We start from the raw sequence: 17,580 nt of genomic DNA on the forward strand, positions 1-17,580 counted from the left end.
AGAGTATCCCCAAATATTTACAGACCAGGAAGGACATTAATAATGGTGCTGTTTATGTCACACACACTCTCCATAATCAACTATTTATTAATTTATACGATTTCACTCTGTAGTCCAGGCTACCTGGAAGTCACTTCTAGTCTAGTCTGACCTTAGACTTGTGGTCCATCCTCCTACATCAGTCCCTCAAGTGTAGAGATTACAAGCATGGGTCACTCTCCTGTCCCTATAAGCAATTCTTAAGTTTGATTTTCACTGCAAGCAAACTTGTTATTTGTAGTGAAAATAACTGTACAGAAAGAAATAGATTTCTATATATTAAATAGGGTTTTATTTTGACATTGTTCATCCTTAGAAGAATATTTGGGCTGAGGAGATAGCTCAGTTGGTGAAATGCTGGCAGGGCAAACATGAGAACCTGAATTTGGATCCCCAGAGCCCACATGAAAAGCAATAGCAGCTGTGCATGTTTGTAATCTCAGTGCATGGGAGGAAAAAACAGGCAGTTCCATGGAGCTCATTGGCTAGGGTCATCAGCAAGTTCCAGGTTTAATGATAGAATACTGTCTCAAAAAAATAAGGGGGAAGAGTAGCTGATACTCAGCCTTGACATTTGGTTTCCACATGCATGCACACACATGTGCACATACCTGAAAGAACTCATGTGCACACATAAAAGTATCTATCAACTAGGTCAACTTTAGAAACATCACCCTTATGTATGAAGAATCAAATAGTAGGTGGGTAAGGTGGTACACATCTTTAATCCCAGCACTCAAGAGGCAAAGGCAGGAGGATTTCTCTGAGTTTGAGGCCAGTCTAAGTATTGAGTCCTGGAACAGCCAGTGATACACAGAAAGACTCCATCGAAAGAAAGAAAGAAAGAGAGAGAGAGAGAGAGAAGGGAGGGAGGAAGTAAAGAAAGAGAGATAGAAAGGAAGATCAGATGGTGGATCTGAGACTTAGCTGGAAAATGAGGTTCAGGAAGGAGGGTGAGTAGTGTCAAGTTTGACCCCCTTTTGTTCCAAGTCACTTAAAGGGACCCAGTAAACTGTAATACTGCCTTTGATGAAGAAAATCAATGTATGAGGCCCTCAGTAAAGGTGGTGGTATATTTTTATGAAAAATGTCTTTTAGGTCCCAAAAGACTAAACTTTTGAAAACAATGTGACCAACCTTATTAAGCCTTGAATTTCCCATGCAAGCAGCTTTTACAACCTAAGATAATGCAAAGCTTTAATCTTAAATTATGTACTTTTCTATGCCCCTGGCCCAGAATATGTGTGTATGTGCACGGTGTGGTAATCGTTTGCTGAAAACAGCCAACAGGTTGAAAGCAACCCTAAAACAAATATCCACCATAAATGCAAACAGCTGTGGCTGCAGGTTGACGATGTCGGTCTGCAGTCAGTAAGATGCTGCCTTCCCTTGTAAAACTCTGTGAAAGATTTCTGTAAAGAATCCCGTTTCTTTCCCAGGCCATATTCCTGTGCCATTTGATAAATACAGAACAAAGTCCTTTGTTAAGGACAAGGACAACTAGTGGGGCAGAGTCAGACTCACATAACAGATTACAGATAAGCCAAAGACTATAGATAGAAGACACAGGGAGAGAAGTGGCAAACTCAAATTTGAGTGAACTCTTGGTGAAATTAACACAAGAGAAAGTGGCTTCATTTTCATCTTTGACAACATTAACACAGTTTAGTGTTGAGGTTATCTTTAGTGCATTAACCAGTGCAAGTAAACAAGTGACTAAGGCTAGAAATTAAAAACAAAAACAAAAAACAAAAACCTCATTTGAAGACTGGTGGGAATGATGAGCAGTGTCCCTTTATGCTATCATGAGATATAAATGTTTGTTTATATCTCGTGGTCTCCAGATGTAGTCCAGGGTGACCTAGAACATGGCCCAGAACCAAGTCAGGCTTTGAATATATGATCTTTCTGCCTCAGCCTCCTAAGTGTTGGGATTACAATCATGTACTAAAATGCCTGGCTAAAATTTTGTTTTTCTTCCCTGGTGTTATGACACAGGCCTTTATTCCCAGCACTTGGGAGGCAGAAGCAGGTGGATCTCTATGAGTTTAAAGCCACATTTAGGTGCAAATATGAATTTAAAATGAGACCAACCTAGCATGTTCAGTTCTTTACTCTCCCAGCAGTGTCCATTGCTGTGTACACACACAGAAACACGTATGCTAACGAACTGACAGTGGATAAAGGACATCAAGGAAGAAGCAAAGAGACTTGACAGGAACTGCTGGGATGAGGATCTTCTCCTATCTTAATGTCCCCATGCCCAAACATCCAGGGCCCACTGCTAACCTTTAGTAGAGCTGGAGGCCGAAGCCGGTCGAGAGGATCTTTTTCGATGTCCATTTTCCACGCTCTCCGAAGCCGTTGTCGGCTCCTCAGTTCGAGAGTGTCTTCGGCTCGTCAGGGTTTTGGACTTCTCAACTATCTCTTTTGGCTCACAGCTGACAGAGAGAAGTATCAAGTTTCCAAGAAGGTTAAGGGCATTAAGACATATAAAAAGGGACTCTTTATGAACAGTTTCATTCAGAAAGTAGATTATTAGCAGCTATTCAGGGCCAGGGATACAGCTCAGTCTAGCTAGTATGTATAAGGCCTGGGTTTGATTAAACAACAACAACAACAACAAAAATCAAGCCACAGTTATTTTACATAGAAACAAAACAATGTTACTGAGAATTTAAAAACGAATCTAGCTTGTTACATTAGAAAAATAAAATAAGAAAGCACAATGCTGGTGGAATTGTGGGAAAGAAGGAGAGAGCCATAAAGAACTGCAGCAGCTCCTCTCCAACCTTCACTGCTTTCCTAAGATGAGAATATGTCCCACTTCAACCATCACTTTGTAAAATTTTAGCTACAGAATGTATTTAATAGATGTTTGAAAGCTTCTACTAGCCCAAAATAATACCTAAAATCTGTATGTGGAGGTGCATATCTTTAATTCCAACATTTTAAGGGCAAAGGCAGGCTGATGATGCCTGTGAGTTTGAGGCCAACCTGGTCTACATAGTGAGTTATAGTCCATCAAAGGTTACACAGAAAGACCCTGTCTCAAAAGAAATTATTATTTGGGGGTAGCTAGGAATATTTGAGCACATATTGGTATTAGATAATAACATAGTAATTAAGTAATAAGAACATATTCACAATCCACTGCAGATAAACTGGATGCCCTAACTCCAACCCTAGAATTTTAGTAGAAAGAGGTATTGACTGATTGACTGACTGACAGGGTTCCTGCATGTAGCCCAAGCTGCCCTGGAACTCACAGAGATTCACTTGCCTCTGTCACCAGAGTGCTGGGATTAAAGATGTGTGCCACCACCACCCAGCCAGTAGATAAATATTTAAAATTGGCAATACTGTTGTTATTAAAGACACAGGGACAAGTTTAGACAGACATAAAAATCCTAATAATAATAATGATTGGTTACTTAGTTATGGCACATCTATATGCAGTCTTAAAAATTATTTTGTGGGGCTGGAAAGATGGCTTAGAGGTTAAGAGCACTGACTGCTCTTCCAGAGGTCTTGAGTTCGACTCCCAGCAACCACATGGTGGCTCACAACCATCTGTAATGGGATGTTACCCTCTTCTGTGTGTTTGAAGACAGCTACAGTGTACCTATGAATATTAATTAAAAAATTATTTTGTGATAGATTACTTAAGACACACTGTTCATGATGAGTGAATGGTTTGACAACACATTTGGAATAGTACTTCTCTGTATATTCCATAAAGAAACCACAAGATGAGTCACTCTGCAATTCTATGTTTCTTTTCTCTCTTTTTCTTTTTTGAGGTAAGGTCTCATGTAGTCTAGCTTCATACTGTTATATAGCTGAGCATAACCTTGAACTTTTAGTTCTCTGGCCTGTACCTCCCAAGTGCTGGGATTATAGGCATGCACTACCATTCCTAGGCTTAATTCTGATATGAATCTGAAAATCTCTTTAATAAACTTTTTACTATATCCATGGTTCAAAATACTTATTAAGATCACTTTTTAAAATCAGATTAAATTTTCTTGCAAGTCATAGAACTGAAATGTAATACAACAAAAGTTAAAGCCCATTTCTTCTGGGAAGTTTTCCCTGCCTCTCTCTCCCCGTGGACTTGTTTCTTCTCTTGGGTTCACAGTCTAAATATATGACTGCGACCTTCTAAAGCATCCACTGGATGCTCTAGAAGGGGTTTTAAAGATTTATTTATTTAATGTGTATGGGTGTTTTGCCTGTATGTATGTCTGTGCACATATGCATACAGTGCCCTTAGAGGCCAGAAAAGGATGTTGGATCCTCTAGAACTGGAGTTACAGAGAGCTGAATCACTGTGCAGTGTTGGGAAACCCTGGGTCCCCTGGAAGAAACGTCAGTGCTCCTGACTGCTGAACCTTCTCTTCAGCTCTGAATGTTCTCTTGTAATGTCTTGACCTTTCATGAGACTGTAAGTTCCTTAAAAGTACAAGTCATGATTTGATTATCATGACTATCTCTACTTCACTGTTCACTCTTGCTGGAAGACCCTTTGTTAGTAACACTATGGTTGGGAATTGGGCCATAACTGTTCATTTATTACCTTATCTACCTCATATCAAACCACAAACCAAGAAAAGGCAGAGAGGCCAGACTGGAGCTAGGGTAGAATTATAAGTAAAGAAGTTTACATCACCTTTTATAAGGATAGTTTTCTCTTCGAACTTAGAAAATAATTAACTTTTCTGAAGACAGCTCCTAATAGTGGACCCTTTTTCCTTCCTTCTTTCTTTCCTTTCCTTTCTCTTCTCTCTCTCTCTTTCTCCCTCCCTCCCTCCCTCCCTCCCTCCCTTTCTATCTATCTATCTATCTATCTATCTATCTATCTATCTATCTATCTATTTTGGTTTTTCAATATAGGGTTTCTCTGTATTTCTCTAGCTGTCCTGGAACTCACTGTGTAGACCAGGCTGGCCTCGAACTCAGAAATCCACCTGCCTCTGCCTCCCAAGCGCTGGGATTAAAGGCGTGCGCCACCAACGCCCGGCTATAGACCCTTTTTCTAGATAAATAGTTGGCATATATTTAAGAAACTCAAATGAACTCAAGTATTTGTTCAATTCAAATAAAAACAGATGGGTGGTTAATTGGAATAGCAGTGAATTTGGAATTAGATAATATGGGTCAAGTTGGAGAACCTGTGCATTTATCAGCTACAATATTTAACTCCTTGTTCTCTAGAGTATAGATTCTTATCTAAAAAAAAATCTCAACTTGTCTACTGTAATACATAGGTCAAATGTGAGGGTTCTGGGGTCAGAAAGAGATAGGTTGGAAACTCAATTTCACCATTTGCTGTATCTGTGACTCTGGGCAGTTTAGTTAAAACTCTCTGACCTTTAGATTTCTCATCGATATATGTTTTATTATAATAATGGATAATGTAAAAAATAAAGTAAGGTAATACATCTAGAGAGTTCATAGCCCAGAGTATGGCAAGGAATAATATTCAAAAAATGTTAGCTAATATTAAGAGCTGATATGAAGATTCAATGAGAAATGATTTGTGAAGATACTTTACAACTAAATTTCTATATAAATATGAGACATTCATTAAAATGTTATTGTATTCCTTCACTAAAAAAGGGGTGATTTTTGGGAGATAAAACTCCTTTCTAGGGCTAGTGAGGTTAAAGCACAGATGTGCCTCATCTGTTTGGTTATATAGGGTAGCACAGCTAACCAAACCTACATGGCTTTTCCGTCTTTGACCTTCAAGGCTCAAACAACTCTGCTCAGCAGCTATATTTGAGGACCAGCGGTAAAGGAGGTAACATTTATAAACATGACAATCATCTCCTCACTCTGAGTGCTGAGTGCATCATCAGTTTTTAAAGCAGTCTTCAGGTTTCCTAAGGTGGAAGGTTTCCCCGAGGAATGAAGACTCACAGCAGCTCTCTATGTGAGCAGTGAAAAGAAACTGGTGCCAGAGTACAGGAGAAGGACAAGGTGAGACGCTTAAAGACTGAGAAAGCTGATATCCTTCAAAGAAGCTTATGCCAGGGTCATGCTAGGTCTGCAGAGATGGTCATCTTACCTTTGTCCAGAGGCTATGGCAGCATTTGCCTCAAGTTCTGTAAAAAAATACAAGGAGAGAATGAGATGTGGAAGCTGTGGTTCTGTGTCCACAGGGAGAACAAGGAATCTACAGAATCCAGAATGCCACATTTATACTGACAGCTCTCCATGTCCTGCAGGAGTCTTATCCTGTGTGATATGGAGACAAAGTCGGCACTGACCCAACTTGGTTTGTTGGGGGCACTTACTTGGTTTATTTTTATTTATAGTTCACTGTGAAATAATCCTGTTTGGATCAACAGAACTAAATTCATATTGCCTGGCTCCGATTTCATCCAGTTAAGACTCCGTTAGTGAAAGAAGCCTCTTCCTGTCATGTAGAAGAGATTGTTTTCATTTCAAAAATAGCACCACCTTTCTGCATTTTCTTTTTAAAGGCAATTAATTACCTTTAAATATAATATAATGTCTATTAAAGATTCATTTTCCCCCCTTAACATTTTCACTGAACCTTAGAGGGCCTGCTTTGAGATACTGCCCACAGACTAAATTATATTCATTTCTGAGATACTTGATAGACTTCATCAACCACCAAGCAGTGACCTAGAAACAACTGAAACAGTTTGTCTGGCAGACTGCATCAGTGAGCATTCTCTGGGGTTATCAGATACTTCTTTTCAGCATCAGAAATGAAATGAAATAAAATGAAATTTAAAAAAAAAAACAACAACAACAAAAATAAAAACCCTTCTAATTCTATTAGTATACCTCTAGGCGGCTCTTTTACAAAGGCCAAAGGCCTTTCTCTACTGTAGTAGACAACCATGTCCCCTGCTGTGCCCTCCCTGGCCCTGTGCCTGTTTTCCTACTTAAAGAATTCAGTGCTTCAAGCTAAACTGTCAGACAAAGCACGTGGTTGTCTTTTGAAGGCAGAGTTACTTGGCTTATTTTTTTTAACCCAACTTTTTCCTTTTTTCCTTCCTTCCTTCCTTCCTTCCTTCCTTCCTTCCTTCCTTCCTTCCTTCCTNCCTCCCTCCCTCCCTCCCTCCCAGTATATGGGCCTCATTTTGTAGCCCATGGTGTTGTGGAACTTACTATGCAGCCCAAGCTGAGGCTCAAACTCATGTCAATCCTCCTGCCTCAGCTGAAATTACAGGGAATGAGCTACCATCCCTGCTGTAATTTCTTATTATCCATGTGTTCATATGTACATTATTTGCCTTCTCAGGATTCAGTGCCTCATATGAAAAGTGTAGCTGACTATGTTATTTGCTTTGGCATTATGATTAAATTGAAATAAAACACTCGAGTTTTAGTACAGTATTTGGTACTTAATAATAACAATGCACCGTCAACCATTACCATCTGTTAGGCTGATGGTCACCTTGCACTTTTCATGTGAGGAGGCTGGTCCTTCACTGCAAAGGCTCACAGTAGGGAATCCTTGCTTTCTGTCTTCTGCTTAGTTCCCAGAACTTCTTCCATAAAACCTGATGTAATGCCACAAGAAACAGACACTAACTCCTTCTTGGGTCTTTACTTCCTTGCTGGGTCAGCTAGAGCATACAAATTCACCTAATATATACTCAATAATAACAATGTGGATGAACAGTCTAAGGTGCTAGATCAATAATAAAAAATAGTTCAATTAAAAAGAGGTGCTAACCTTGAAGAGCTTCACCCCCAGGCATCTCATTCTGCAGCACTCGCTTCCTGAACTCTCTATGTAGTCTACTCTGACCTCAGAGTAGTAAACCTCTTGCCTCAGTCTCCTGAGTGCTAGGATTACTGGCATGTGCTACAAAAGGCTACTCTGCTATTTTATTCTTAATTTTAATTAATAAATTATGTTTGTTTATTTTTGAGACAGTTTCTCTATGTAGCCATGGCTGTTCTGGACCTCACTATTTGAGGAGCCTGGCCTCAAATTCACAAACATCTGCCTGCTTCTGCCTTCTAAGTGCTGTGATAAAGGCATGTGCCACTAGACCTGGCTTGTATACCCTTTTGAAAGAATCAAAGAAGTTGGTTTTGAGAACTTTTACACTAATTTATGTAAGTGGAAGGTTCTAAGGTGTGTTCACACATGCACACATGTGAGATGTGCCCTGTGCATTAGAGTATCCAAAGAGGAGGCCACAAGATCCTCAAGATCCCCTGGAGTTGGAGGTATAGGCACCTATGAACCATCAGATGTAGGAGCCAGGAACTGATCTGGTCTTCTGAAAGAGCAGCAAGTGCTTTTACCTACTGAGTCATTAGCCCAAGCATACACCGTCAATGATATTCCAACTTCCTTTGGGAACCAGTCATACTTTCTCTTTTGTACTTTTAACAACCTTCTGTGACAAAGAACCAAGTAAAACTATGAAAATGTCTATGATACTCATTGGCTGTGGTGTCTGTTTTGCAAAGGCAGAAGTGCTCTTACTGCCATCAAGGTACTTGTGTGTTCAGAGCTGACTCAGCATCTTACAGCAGCTATTATACTTGAATTCTCCTGGAAACACCACCGCTACTGCTGTTTACTAGGGCTATTTACAATATCTTGGTCAAGGGGAGAAACTTAGTCATGCATAGATGGCTAGGATGATTCACCGTAAGCAGAAGGGCTGGAATATGCTTCTACATCCACCATGATAATCCAACTACAGATGGTACATTCATGCTTGTCACCTCAGTAAGCAAGCATATGCTAACTACTCAGCAGCCAGCTGTGGACAGCAGGGTCATGGAACAGGAAAACAACTCAGGGTAGGGTGCAGACAATGAGCACAGAGATTCCTTTCTTGAGTTCTCTGCTAACACTACAAATATGAAAATGAACAAGCTGGTTGGGAAAAGTAACCACAGAGTACTACACAAGTTCTGCCACACAATTTAAGCTGGCTTGGAAAACAAGTAGGTAAGACAGTTCGAGATTCTTACTGACTCATGAGAACAGCACTGCCTCCTTCAATGTAACCCATCCCACTCCAAGATATTCTAAACAGTACCTTACCTGGTCTGGCAACAGACCCTTGCAGTGCTGTGGCTGGAGTTTCCTTTGGGGCTAAATTCTGTGAAGGGGCTAAGGCAAGAAACAAACAAATAGGTCTTTTACTTTTTTTTTTTTTTTTTAAATCCCTAACTAAACTAGAAAGCATTAACCAAGCAACTAAGTAACTGCTGAAACAGCATATTCTTAGAAGGCCATGCTTGCAGGCTTGAAGCTGATCTTCAGTATGGACTTAACAAAGCAACTACTCTAACCTTCAGCAGCGAGGATCTGCTCCTCCCTTTACACTGAAGAGTCAGGAAGGAGATGGCCACAAGAACAACTGCAGCCACAACTGTAGCACCAATTTCAGGTTCTGACTTTTTTCTTTCTGTGTGGTTTTCAGACAAGGTCTATCTCAGTTTCCTCAGCCTGGTCTGAAACTCTTGATCCTCCCACCCCAGTCTCCACAGTGCTTGGATTATAAGCATGTGCCACCACACTAGGCCTAATGGCTGTTTTTTTAAAAAGCTGAAAACTATGTCTTAGTAAGCAAGCTAGCTTCTTTTAGAATGGCTATACCACTCACCTCAACATTTAAAAAAAAAATTATGTAACCCCAGTAGAGATTCTACACACACTACTTGATTACCAAAACACACAATTCTGTACTTTTCTATAGCAACTAGCAAGAGTGATGGGCATAAAACAGACAATAAATATATACTTAATAAATAAATCAATATAGTATTATTTACTTTTCTAACAAATAGCTATAAGAACTTTCTATAAGCAACTCAGCCTATTATGAAAGGTAAGACAGATACATACAGTATACTCCACTATGATGTCATATGGAAAGAGACACATAAAATATAAAGTGCCATGGGAGTCCAAAGGAAAAGAATAGTCTAGGCTGAAAATGTAAAGGAATACTTCAGGTAGAAATGTCAGCACGAGTCTTTGAAAGACAGAACGGACTTAGACCCTAGAACTAGAACACACGAGACACTCTGGAACATAACTTTATGGACTGCACAGTAAAGACTTAAGGCTTAAGTATGCCAGGGCTATCAAGGGTATGCCTCCCATCTTAACACTATATCTTAAAATTCTTGATAAACTACAACAGTAAGTTTTACCCTTTGATGGAAACTGAATTTTGTAGATTCCTCTCTGCTTAGTAGCTTAATTGCTGGTTCATCTCCCTAAAATTTATGTTTCTCTACTATCAATTGTGATTCAAATAAAAATATTTTCTAATTATTTCATCATTATTCTCTTAGTATTAAAGGAAAAAGTTCCCTAGAAGGAAACAGAAATGGAAATATCAAGCATCAGAGTACATATTTAAGCCACACCAGTTCCTTCTGGTTTACACAAGGTCTCATGTAGCTTAGCTTGGCTTTAAACTCAAGTCTATAGCCGAGAGCGGTTCTGTTCTCCATCTTACCTCCTCTCCCACGTGCTGCATGAGTGCATCACCATGCTCAGCTTTTAAAAAAATTCTTATAGTCGCCTACATCAACAAAATTCAACCTTGAAACAGAGCCGTCCCCAGCAAAGTCTCTCTCTCGTAGGGACATTGAACTCTTTGCAGGCCTTCACCCCTTCTTGTATCTCTTTAGGTAAGAGGGAGAAAGAAGGGACGGAACCTTTCTAGAGCTATGTCTGGGGCAGTATGCTGGCACTTGATATTCAAGTTCTCTCACTGAATCCTACATATCCTGGGTGGTAAAATTATAATCTCCACTTTACAGGTGAAGTATGAGGAACTCACCAGACTGTAACTGGCAACCAGTGGAGCTAAAATTTGAATTCTGATCATAACCTGAAGCTGGTATTCTTTCTGCTCCTCCTCCTAATTGGTAGGCACTCAAAGTATTTTAGCTGCATAAATAAAAGAGGTATTATTAGCTGGCTTAGATACTGCAGAGGCCCTTAGCTATGACTAACTTGTCTCTAGGTACGTGGAGCTTCTGCACCACTTGAGCCATACAGGAGAAAGGAGGTATAAAGACACCTGTGTTTCCAGTATTAACCACTGATCTAGTGTACAGGAAATAACTTGAACTAGATGTCCACTAATGTAGTTTACTAAGAGGCCATGTCCAAAGGAAACAGGCAATAACACTTAAACCATATTACCATATTTTAGGCTCTGTGCTAAGCATGTCACATTCATTACCTCACTGAAATCTTGTGACTATTACTGTCTCCACGTTACAAAGGAGGAAGTGAGACATGCCCCAGCCCATTGAGCTGGCAAATGCTGCAAGTCTATCTGACTCTTCCCCACTCAGATCTTCCTTTGCTTATCATGAAATCTGGTTTTCTGGTAAGCTTTTCTGGAGCAGTCCAAGCAGAAAGGCCCCTGAGTTAGCATACAGTGAGAACAAGGCAAGAAGTACAATGGGAGGGGCATAAAGAAGTTGCTGTTCACACTCAAGGGATGATGCCAGGCCAGAGACTTAAAAGAGTATAGGCTCAACAAATATTAGACATTTCTGAGTTTCAATCTTTTCACCCACAGGAAGGAATAAGACTATATCAATGGTTGGTATAAAGATGGTGTGAGATAGTATGTATGAAAATGCTTTTTAAAACTGAGGAACATATATACACATGAAAATGAAACATGAATCAGTTCAGAAGCCAGGAAAGAACCATGTTAATGAATATAAACTGAACATGGCATTTAAAAGCATATTTTTCAATGTACTTTCAGTAAGTAAATCTACAACTGCCATTTTTCTTCTTTTAAGTAGAAAAGGGCTTGTGCTTTCTCTCTTGTGGGACAGGTCAGCAAAAACCTGACATGAGGAGCTGATGCCAAGCTCAAGTACATACCTATGCTGGGTAGAAGCTCTGGATGGGATCCCACCTTCTCCTCCACTAGGCCACCTGCAAGTGGCTCAGATGTTACGCCACCATGATTGCCTTTTGTGGTTGGCGCTGTGGAGACGAGCTCAGAGGGCACCAATGCGGTTACTATTGAGCGTACACTGGTGGGAAGAGCACCGCCAGCTAAGATGGGTCCTGTTGAGGTGGAGCTTGGGCCCATGGAGCTAGAGGTCATTTTTAGTAGAGTGGGTGCTGAGGGTGTTGGGGTTTTACTGTCCAGCTCTGTGGAGCACTGCTCTGTTCCCATTAGCCCAGGAGTTGTGATCTCTAGCCCTGGGCCTTCAGTCTCTCCATCTGCACCATACTGTTCTTCCCCTTTCTCCAGAGAGCCTGTAACTTTCTTACAAGCCTTGGTCAGCAAAATCTGGCCAATTTTGTCCACTTTTCCTTTGCCCTTACTGGATGAGACTGGGCTTCGACGATTGGCAGAGGAGCCTGGACTATTGGTCAAAAGGGGAGAAACTACTGTGGTTGGCTGTGAAGGAGGCAGAGTGCTCTGGTCTGCTGAGGTGTTCGTCTGAGGACTAGCCTCATCTGGATTTAATTCTTTTACTTGCTGGACAGAAGGATTAGGAGCGACGACTGGAGAGGATGTACAAGGAGGGGAAGGCAGCTGAACAGGAGTGGCTCGTGAGCTAAGGACCAATGGCCGACCTGTCTGTATATTTGGAGCAGGACTACTAGAGGAGACATTAGGTGTTACAGGAGCTGAAGAAAATTTTATGTTCTGAGGTATGTGTAAAGGTCCAACAACTGCGACGGAGGGAGGCATCAGGCCACTGTTGGTTGTCAATGGGGTTGCAGGAATTGTGCTTGGCTGTGATCCTTTCATAACCTGAATTATTGAAGATGAGTTGATAAAGACAGGTGTAATGAACTGAGGCCGGGCATTAGACTGAGCAGCTGACTGTCCTTCAGAAACCATAACTTTGTTACCCACGTTGGGCATTGTGACGACAGTTGACATCAATGCAGACTGCAAGTGAGTTGGCAGGGCTGCTGATGTGTTAGATGAAGTGGTTATGGGGTTGGAAGTAACAAATACAGTTATTTGGTTTGGAGGTAAGGGAGTAGAAATGGAGGAAGAACTGACGGGTCTTGACATTACTGGAGGGATGCTTGGTGCAACGTTAGAGCTGACCTCACTCAATTCTGAATGCGCAAGTGTTGAACATGGCTCACTACTGTGAGGTAAGTTTAAAGAATTAGAGGGTTCTTTAGAAGACGGATCCTGCAGTGTGGGAATGATAGATGCTTTTTTGAGGTCCTCTCCTGAAACTACTGGAGGTGTTACTTCCAGATCTGTAAGCCCAGGGGGTTTAATGGTCACATTAGGAGCTCCAGAGTTGTCAAGAAGTTGGCTTAATGATGTTGGTGCTTCTCTCATGGCAGGAGACATCAAATTTTTGTTCTCTTCAATACTGGGGAGTTTGTTAGGATCCAATGGCTGTCCATCCTTTTTGGATTGATCTTCAGGGACAACCATTTTAGCTTCTTGGGTAGGGACTACTTTCAGCTCAGTGTTTACCTGCTCCTTCCTACCCTGGGAATTCTGGCAGTCACTGTCCTGAGGAACATTCAAACTCTCTTTGTTATCCTCAAGAACAGTCCCCATTGCAGGCACAGGCACGGTGGGATTCTGAGGATTAAGCCCAGTATTGTTAGGAAAGCTTCCAGGTAAGGGGGGATTGGTAAGTGGAGTGGGACCAACCAACACATTTCTAGGCAGCTCCATGTTCTGCAACATGGTTGTGCTTGTTTGAGAAGCCAGAGTAAGTTTAGGGGCTTTTGAGTTTTGCCTTCCAGGACTTGGAGTAGTTTTCCTACTGGACCCAGGACTCGACCTGCGACTGTTGCTTGGACTTGCCCGTTTTGTTGTTCCAGGATTAGACTGTTTTCCAGAATTCACCACCACAGAATCTAATTTATGAGCTTGTGGGGCAGCAAAGTTAGGAGGATTAGTTATAGTAAGATTTGAAGGTGCTTGCCCAATGGCCTTCAGAGTTGTTGGATTTAAGCCCTGTTGATCAAAGCCCCTATTTAAATTTGGCCTGGGAGGTAAAGGAATATTAATCTGTGGAGGGAAGAGTCCTGCTATGGAAGCATTGAGTCTCTCTGGAGATAGACTGATTTCTGAAGGTTCTGTGCTGGGAGGGCGGTTGTTGGGTGTCTGAGGATAATAGGGTCTGGGGCTGGCTCTGTTTGGTGTTTTAGGCCTAGAAGTCTGGGTTGGAGCAGCCACATTTGGAAAGTGGTGGCCATGGGAACTAGGCAAGGAATTTACAGGAGGTTGCTGAGGAGTTGCACCTTGAGTTGCTGAAAGGGGAGATGGTCCAGGTTTGGGCCCTGTCATCATTAGTTGATTCTGAGAAACTACTAAATGTGAGGGCATGTTATTTGGGCCTCCTGCAACAGATGGTACTTCACTGCCACTAGCTTCAGGAAGTGAGGACATCTCTCCTAGCGGTGAGCTAGAAGAATTCTGTGGGTTCTCCTGGTATACCATTTTCCTTGAATTACTTCCCAAAGGAGTATTCACAGACATCGGCATTCTCTGTTTATCAGGTGATGGTGGCACAGAGGCAGGTCCTTGCAAACCAACCATGACAGGTACATTGCCACTCTGCTGCATGGGCATTCTCTGGGAGTCTGGGTTCAGAGGACCCCGTGGAGGATGGACATTTTGGGAGACTGGAAGCCTAATGGATTTAGGATCTTGCTGCATCATGAGCATCATCATCATTTGTTGCTGCTGCTGCTGCTGCTGCTGGGACTGTGGCTGACTAGGTGGTGGTGGTGGCTGCTGCTGCTGAGGCAGTTGTGGTTGTGGCTGCTGCTGTGGTGGCTGTGGTGGGGGTGCGACATGCTGCATGAGCTGAGGAGGCATCTGCGGTAGTGGCCTCTGTTCAACTGGTTGTGTAGGATAACCTAAAACAAGCCCCCCAAAATCAGGGAAGTTAGATTTTTCAGTGAGAAAACTTTGCTACCTTTAGAGTATAGCTAAGCAGTACTCATAGGTAGCAGACTGTGTACAAACAGCTCAGGCATGCTGCTCCCAGGACAGCCCCTCATTATTTGACACAAGCAAGGGAGGGGGGGGGCACACTGCTTAAGGAAGCAAAAAGCAAAGCATTAAGAACATGAAGCAAGCCCCTTGGTGTCTAGGCTGCAAATGAAGCATTACTGTATTAAGACTGTGCTACGCACTATAAATGGTTGGATCTACTAGATGAACATATAAAGAGAGAAACTATCAACAGTAAGTGGCTGGCTGCCCAGCATTTAGGTCTCATGTAGAAATAATCAGTAATTCATTGTGCATAAAAAAAAAAACCACACATTTAGAAATCGCTTTTTCTCGGAGCAGAGGACTTGTTTTTCTCAAGACTTGATTTTGATGCAAACAGCCTTTTTATTCCTTCAGTGAAATTAAATATATAATTCTATGATTGAGCTCTTTTAAAAAGGATTTCAATTAGTCTGGTCCATGGTTTCCATATATTATGCTGTATCCTTTGGGCTTGATCCTCTGAAGAAAACTAAATGTACTATACTGCTCCTAGGTGTGCATCAATTTAATAAACAGAGGAGCAATGGGGCTGATTACTATGGTGAAAATAAAATAAAGTACTCAAGTTTTTGTGCATATTCATCTCCATGTTCCGTCATATACAGAAGTCTTTATTTGGAAAAGTATTTTCTATGAATCAACAATTGAAGAATAAGTAAGCCAGAAGCACAGACCTCAGGAGTAAAAAATAATTTTGGGACAAAACCTCTGAGGACAATGCCTTCTAAATTTGCAGAAGGCATCCTCATACATGATTCCCTTTTTTGTGATGGTATATGCGAATTTCTGAACAAAAACCTTATACAATCAGCATCAGAGAAGAATCAAATTAAGCCAAGTATAAAGGTGGTTTAGTGTGGAAAGTGGAAACATGGGATGGGATTCCATAGTTATATTTATTCAACTGTTACATGAAAAATAATTTGGAAGTTTTACAGAAAATGTAAGAACACAAATAACTAGCTCTGGCAGCTGGAAGAAATTCTGGATCAAGATTTTTTTCAGAGCAGCTGCCAAATGCTTTGGCCAGACTCTGTGCTTAACAGAGTTACTGTCTTCTAGTCAAAGATTTCCATGGTACCAACGAGCAGAATCCAGTTCTGAAGTTGTTTTTGATTTGTTTGTTTATCTTTGCTTTTTGGTGACAGGAAGTAGCCCAGGATGGCCTTAAACTCATTAGGTAGCTGAGGATGAACTTGAACTGCTAACCCTGCTGCCTCCACCCTGCAAATGCTGGGAATACAGTTTTGAAGGTTTTCTTTAAAATCCTTTTGTTTTGTTTTAGGTCCGAGTCACTTGTTGATACTTATAAATTTGGCATTCCAACAGGTAAAACGTAACAGGTTCTTATATACTTTGGGGTTCCGACATTAAGAAAAGTGTAATTTTTGGAAAAGTTCGTTTGTGTCAGGGCGCTAGCACAGATGCCTCTCAGATCTTTAAATGAGTTTATCAGACAGCACAGTAAATACAAAGACAGTAATAGGATGACATGGCAGCCTCTCAAAAGCAAGAGCTAAAGGCTCAGCTGTTACAAAGGGTCCAGAAGCTGGAGGAATCAGTCCGAAGGGGCTTAGCGCTAAGAAGACAGCTGGGATAGATGGCTGAGAGGAAAGCCAGGTACACACAGTAACTACATGTATTAGTCAAGGGGTACAAAGCCTTGATGCCTTTAGGGGCCAGGCAGATAGTAAAGAGAGAAGTAGACTGCATAGGACAGCAGGGTCCTGCAGATACTGCCCGCCCAACTGCACAGCAGTCACCTATTTCTACAGTCAATTAAACTCAGGGATTTATTTAGACACCACTAGCTATTCAAATCTGTTAAAGGTCAAATTGAGCCTCAGGTTCCCAGTTTGCAGAAAGGAGGCAATAAATGTTGGAAAGAACTCTTGAATCCACGCAAGAGTCAGCTATGCCTGAGATAAGAGGATAACTCCCTTCCTGCTCACAATGTCTTCCGAACATACTCACCAAGGACTGGAGACTAGTAGCTTCAACAGTGCTATTGTGGCTCACTAGAGATGACTGTAGTATGCTAAGCAATTTGTAATAAATAACATCAAGTCTTGACATCATGATGATGTACTTTTGAAACATATAAATTTATAAATTAAAAGCAGATAAAAGGTTAACTCTAAAAAATAATATCACTTTCATTAATATGCCAAAGAATAGGTGAAATTACTTAAGAGGAAGAAACAAAGCATTAATTCTTTATATCTATAGGAGAGGGCTTGTGAAACTTTGACTTGAATTCTGGAATAAAGTTTTAAGTCATTGTTTAGACCAAGAAAAAAAATGGGTGCAGAGAAACTGTGATATCTGGTCTTGGTGCCATGATACCTGGGTTGGAAAGAATCAATTTCAGATTTTCATAAAACCATGTTCTTTAACATTGAAAAGATAACATTTTATAATCAGTGAAAGGGCTTCAATACTATTTTTTTTTTTTTTTTTTTTTGGTTTTTCGAGACAGGGTTTCTCTGTGTAGCCCTGGCTGTCCTGGAACTCACTCTGTAGACCAGGCTGGCCT

General features: G+C 41.1%; 1 protein-coding gene across 5 annotated transcripts in view; it reads right to left on the reverse strand.

Annotated features, from left to right (window-relative positions):
- Positions 1-17,580, reverse strand: part of Ncoa6 (nuclear receptor coactivator 6) — an 84,054-nt gene that overhangs the window by 2,270 nt on the left and 64,204 nt on the right. For 4 of the 5 annotated variants that reach the window (XM_021156356.2, XM_021156358.2, XM_021156357.2 and 1 more), the window contains 4 exons: positions 11,921-14,902; positions 9,095-9,163; positions 6,113-6,149; positions 2,329-2,480 (listed from right to left, as the gene is read on the reverse strand). In XM_021156356.2, coding sequence (XP_021012015.1) covers positions 2,329-2,480; positions 6,113-6,149; positions 9,095-9,163; positions 11,921-14,902 — 3,240 coding nt within the window. The remainder of the gene's footprint in view (positions 1-2,328; positions 2,481-6,112; positions 6,150-9,094; positions 9,164-11,920; positions 14,903-17,580) is intronic. The other variant, XM_021156359.2, reaches the window with a different exon arrangement.

Source organism: Mus caroli, chromosome 2, assembly GCF_900094665.2.
Source record: "Mus caroli chromosome 2, CAROLI_EIJ_v1.1, whole genome shotgun sequence".
Classification (NCBI taxonomy): Eukaryota; Metazoa; Chordata; class Mammalia; order Rodentia; family Muridae; genus Mus; species Mus caroli.